The 6,341-nt window shown below is 32.6% G+C and overlaps 1 protein-coding gene across 1 annotated transcript; it reads left to right on the top strand.

Annotated features, from left to right (window-relative positions):
• Positions 1-2,114: 2,114 nt before the first annotated feature.
• Positions 2,115-3,068, top strand: LOC119036402 (olfactory receptor 6C75). The gene has a single exon (XM_037128163.2). The coding sequence runs from the start codon at positions 2,115-2,117 to the stop codon at positions 3,066-3,068; it is 954 nt and encodes a 317-aa protein (XP_036984058.2).
• Positions 3,069-6,341: the final 3,273 nt, after the last annotated feature.

A 6,341-nucleotide genomic window follows, 5' to 3' on the forward strand; every position in this document is an offset into this window, starting at 1 on the left:
CTCTGAAGAATATAAAAAACAAATAAGACATTACAGACTTAGGCAGGCTATCTGAACATCTGAGTAATTTTTAAAATGATCTTAGATGACAATACGTCTAAAGCTTTTATGGAAATTAACAATTTTAAGCAGGAAACATAATTAATCAAATATTGCATAACATTAAGAATCATCACATGTATTCCACTCTCCCTCAACTACCTATAAATCACCCATTCTCACTCCTGAATTCGAATGCCCCATCTTCCACCTCCCTTCTCCTTCATACAAAGATGTTATCTATACCTATTGTTGCTTCACTGTCTTGGGAATTTTCATAATATCATGTCAATGGGAATACTCCACACACATATTTTTAAATTTGTCTTTCTCCTGTTAGTAAAAAACTATGATCTTGGAACCCACAGATGAAAAAGAAAAAGAAAACGCAATAATATTGCCTCCCCCAAAATTAACTTTAATGTTGAACCATTTCCTTTTATTATTTTTCAAGAAAAGCATAGGCAATGTTGTGGGGGAGTGATATATCATTTTAGAAATAAGAAAGAACACTTGCAGTTTACAAAAGTAAAATTAGGACTTAAGTGAAACTTCTGCTTTAGTATCAGGAGCAGACTCTTGATAAGTAAACACTAAATAACAACACACTCAATAATATATTTACAATCTTATGAAAAGCCATTGCAACAAATTTTTAATTAAAATTAGAATACCTTGGTGATACTGGAATAGATTAGGTACCCTGCCATTAATTAAATACCTGTGTACACTATCATCAGAAACATGAATGATACCAGAAGGGCAACTGTTTTGTCTTCATAGATTGTAAAAGTTTGAATAGAGAAAAAGAAAGACATTCAAAATAGCAAAATTGAAAAAGTACATAAAGAGCAACAAAAAATATATATTTATACAGACTATTGTGGTGTGCTGGAAAAGTTCTCAGAGTTTTATTTAAAAGGGTAATAACCTATTTTTTGTTGTTTCTTTGTTTTCAGAAATATATCAAAATGTTCAGAGAATAGATATTTATACAGAAACATGTGGGAAAACAATAAAGAAAATATAAGAATAATGACTTAATATATGCCTAACATAAAACAGAATTTTAAAAAGTATTTTGTTTCTATATGCTACAAAGTCATCTTTCTCTAAAAGAAACAGGCAGCAATGATTTTTTAGATCTATGTATTTTTAGAGAAAGTGAAAGGGAGGGAGAAGAAGAGGAAGAGAAACATTGATGTATGACAGAAACATTAATTGGTTACCTCTCATACACACCTCAAGTGGGGACTGGACTGCATGCAACCCAGGCATGTGCCCTGACCAAAATGGAATGCTCATCCTTTTGCTTAGTGGAACTATGCCCAACCAACTGAGCACAGCCAGTCAGGGCAGAAATGATATTTTTAAAAAGTACTGTGGCTCAGTGGATTGGGTGCTATCTGAGAACCAAAGGATTACCTGTTCAATTCCCAGTCAGGGCACATGCCTGGGTTGTGGATCAGGTCCCCAGTAGGGGGCACAGAAGAAGCAACCACACATGGATGTTTCTTTCCCTTTCTCCCTCCCTTCCCCTCACTCTAGAAATATAATTTTTAAAAAAGAAAGAAAGAAAAAGAGAGACTCTCAAAAGAAATAGAAAAGAAGTTAGTTACCAGAAGGTTGCCAGATTGGAGGGAGGAGGGGGAGAATGGGTGAAGTGGTGAGGGGATTAAGAAGTACAAATAGGTAGTTACAGAATAGCCATGGAAATATAAAGTACAGTATAGGAAATGGAGTAGCCAAAGAACTTACATATATGACCCATTAACAGAGGTTGGGTTTTGTCTGAGGGAATAGGGGGTACTGGGTGGAGAAGGGCAAAGGGAAAAAACCAGGACAACATTAATAGCATAATCAATAAAATATAACTGAAATAGAAAAAAGAAAACAAATAAAAATAAAAAGTGTGATTAAATAAAATGAAAAAAAATTAAAAAATAAATAATGACAGTGAGAACAAAAATTAATTAATTAGTTAAAAGTGTGTGTGCATGTGTGTGTTTCTTTGTTGGTGTCATGGCTTTATTTCTTCATCTATTTTACAGCTACAATACAGTATATCATTAAAAATGAAAATAATGAGAAATTACACAGAAGTAACAGAGTTTATTCTTCTTGGATTGACTAACGACCCAAAGTGGCAGGTTGTACTTTTCACATTTCTTCTCACTAACTACATGCTAAGTGTGACTGGGAACCTCATCATTATCATCCTCACCCTTTCAGATCCCCATCTACAGACTCCAATGTATTTCTTCCTTCGAAATTTCTCAGTCCTAGAAATATTATTCACGTCAGTCTGCATTCCCAGATTCCTTGTTACTATTGTGACTGGGGACAGAACTATTTCCTATAATGGTTGTGTGGCTCAGCTTTTTTTTTTCATTTTGTTTGGGGTGACAGAATTTTACTTTCTGGCTGCCATGTCCTACGACCGCTATGTGGCCATCTGCAAGCCCCTGCATTACACCACCATCATGAGCAGGAGGATCTGCACCCTTCTCGTCTTTAGCTCTTGGTTTATGGGATTGCTGATCATTTGTCCAGCAATAATTTTGTTACTGCAATTGGATTTCTGTGCCTCCAATATAATTGATCATTTTCTCTGTGACTCTTCTCCAGTTCTTCAGCTTTCTTGCACTAACACTCACTTTCTAGAACTCATGGCATTCATTTTAGCTGTTGTAACAATCATGGTCTCCTTAACACTAGTTACTTTTTCCTACACATTTATCATTCAGACAATTCTGAGAATTCCTTCCATGGGTCAAAGGAAAAAAGCTTTTTCCACTTGTTCCTCCCATGTGATAGTTGTCTCCCTCTCTTATGGTAGCTGCATTTTCATGTACATTAAGCCTTCTGCAAGGGAGAGAGTGACTTTAAGCAAAGGAGTAGCCGTGCTCAATACGTCAGTGGCTCCTCTCCTGAATCCTTTCATATACACACTAAGAAATAAGCAAGTGAAGCAAGCCTTCAAGAACATGGTCCAGAGAATGGTCTTTTTTTCAAATAAATGGAAGTGATTATGTGAAATGTGTTCCCCTGAGAGCAAAGCTGAATTAAAACTTTCTGCTCTTCTCCAGATAAATTATTTAAGCACCTGTTTTTTTCTCTTCAGTCAGATATGTTTATATACCATCGATGCCTGTTTTGCTTATTAGCCTAGAAACTGGGTTCTAAATATTTAAAGTCATAGTAGATGATGGTAAATTTCTCACCTGTGTAACTAAATATTAGGTAAATCAATAACCTCTCATATCACAGGATATTATCATTAATTCAAAACATAATATTATTATGATATAAGACACTAACAACCTCATATAAATATAAAATGTATGTGAAATAATATTAACAGAAATCTCTCAAATGCATTCTTCTATATAACCCTAAAGTATGTTATATAATTTTAAAAAGTATTAAAATGTCTACTTCAATTATCAATTAAATGTAGTTAAAACATTAGAAAAATTAAATAGAAATTAAATGTGCTGTCAAAAAAATGAAGTTAGGTTGATTTTTGTATTGGGGTTTCTTTAAAAAAATTGTGAAGTTTCAGTGCAATAGAGAAGACAAAATTTACCTTATTTTTCTTTGTTAATATTCCCTAAAATAATAGATTTTTAAACTAAAGATATTTCTATCTCATCATGATTGAAAAGAAAATCTATGGTCGACAAAGGCAAATTAAGTCACTTTGATAAAATTCACTTTGTAATCAGACTTTTTCCACTGATACAAAAATAAAACAGTCTTTATAACTTACATGAAAAAGCAACAAACTTAGAACCTAGAATGGTGTGAGATATTGACTCCAGGGAGTAGTCTAGAAATTATAATATATAAATTACTTATGCCTCAGTTTTCCTTTATTAGCAAAGCTACAACACTGTTTTTAAAATAATTTATTTAATTATTGTTCAAGTACAGTTTTCTGTTTTTTACTCCCATCCTAGCCCACCCCCCCAGTGCTCCCCACCTCCCTCCCATTTCCACCCCTCCTAGTTGTTGTCCATGTGTCCTTTATAATACTTCCTGTAAATCCTTCCCTTTTATCCCCTGAAATTCCCTTCCCTCTCCCTTCTGGTCACTATCCCCTTGTTCTTTAAGTGCCTGTGTTTTTATTCTGCTTGCATGTTTGTTTTGTTGTTTACCTTCCTGTTAAAGATACAACACTGTTTTTATATTTTCACTGTCTCTTTCACAGATAGTTCTGCCTCCCTCACTCAAGTTCAACTCTAGTTCCTGCAGTTAATGTGTCCCTTGACTCAAACGAGTAAAAAAAATGGTTGTCTTGGCATAGTAGATAGAATTCTAGTTAGATAGAGGGTAACCGTATTTTGGCTTTGTTGATTTTCAGCTTGGTCTGCTGACATGTAGCTTAATGTAAAGAGCTCTACATATTTTCCAAGCCACAGTAGAAATTCTTTTTCTTATTGCTCATAGACAAGTGTGTCCTTAAGCATTCACCTCTTTTTTACCATTGTGCTTTTAAGGAATGGGTTACATTTTTCCAAATATAAAGGTAATACTACCACAAAATGAAAAATAAAAACTAATTTTATTTGATTATAAATTGTTTATTGGAGTTATTTGTAAAATGAAACAGTGCAAGTTTGCTTTTGTAAGATTATAGTAAGTATACAAATGCAAAGTGAAAATCAAGAGTGTGGAAGAGCAACATGTGAATGTTAACTAAATGCATGTATACTACATGTGTGATACACATGATAAAGTGGTATGTAGGTAGACGGGGAGAAAGAGAGAAAAATAAGAGGGTAAGAGAAAGTTGGTCTTGTTGATTAATAGAAGTGTATTTAAAAAAGTTAATTCTCATATTCTAAGTCAATATGTGTGAACATATGAAAATTACTGTAGATCTTTCCCAAAGGAATAGTATTACGCTTTAAAGTGAAATGCTATTTTAAAGTGATGTGAAACAATAAAGCTTTGTTTGCAAATGTGAGCTTTGGTGAGAAACATATCAGATACATGAGTATGTTGGAGGTCATGTTTTTAGAGGGTTTCAAAAAGTATACTCATATTTAATATCACATGGTAAAAGTTCAAAAATAGTTTTCCTTGAACAATGGAAAATTACAAGTATGTAATAATTACACAAAATATATTTCTCTATAACCTTGTTTTAATAACATGGCAATTACTGCCACATTATATTGTGATTGTAGGAGACATAAAGTCATTTATTTTCATTGGCAAATAATCATCTTTAAAGTTGATTCTGGCAAACATAAAGTTAAATGATTGTTTAGAAGAAAAGTTTTTAATATTATTGTAAGTTTGAGCATCATTAACTCATATTTTTATGGGGTCTTCCTTGAATCCTGGATATTATAGAATGCTCTCAACTGGATAACAATCATTTATGGACAATTGAATATCTTGGTATCATAATAACAAGTGATGATTGGCTGAAGAAAAAGTTACAATCATGAAGAGTTATTGATAATAAAAACTTAATAGCAATCAAACAATCAGAGAATTTGTAAACCCTTAGTTTTTGTCTCAAATATAAAAATATTCTGAAGGAAAATGAGTAAAGTCAATAGACAATTGGATTAGGAAAGCAAGACACTAGTTACTTTATACTGCACATCATATTTCTGCCTTGATCTCAGCCAGACTTTCTGCACTTAATTGATAAATTCCTGTAAGTAAGAATAAAGGTTGTACCATTTTCTAAGACAGTCTACTTACCTATATTCATATAAAATGTAAAGCACATTTTTAAAATTTAGCAACAACTTTATAACTCATTAAGTGTTGTTAGCATTTGCCAGTTGTCTATAACTACTTTTTATTGTATCCATTTGCTTTCATAATATTCAGTTATTTTTTATTTATTTCTAATTCATACAATGCTAAGGGAATTTTTAAAACTTTTTTATTGGTGTTCAAGTACAGTGGGCTCCATTTTCCTGAAGAAAATTTTTTAATGCAGTCCTCTAGTAATTCTATCTTCAATCTCTTCTTAAATTGAAATCTCAGAATTCAGCCATAAGAAAGGAAACAAAAAAGGCAAGGGAGAAATCGCCTAAGAGTACAGAAAGAATATTAATTTTTGCTTTAATAACTTGAGTGGATAGCCAAATGAAATTAATTTTTATTAGAAATAATGTTTAGAGAATATTGGACAAAACATGGTCTGTTTCCTGCTGTGTGAGGGAAAGCATATTATTAAGGAAAGCTTATGTGAAGAATTACTGTACAGAACTATGTATTAGTTAAGAACTCTGTGAATAGATTTTCTAGCATATTAAATTGTTAATTGTGGA

This window comes from Artibeus jamaicensis, unplaced genomic scaffold (assembly GCF_021234435.1).
Source record: "Artibeus jamaicensis isolate MK-2021 breed Jamaican fruit bat unplaced genomic scaffold, CSHL_Jam_final contig_233, whole genome shotgun sequence".
Taxonomy (NCBI): Eukaryota; Metazoa; Chordata; class Mammalia; order Chiroptera; family Phyllostomidae; genus Artibeus; species Artibeus jamaicensis.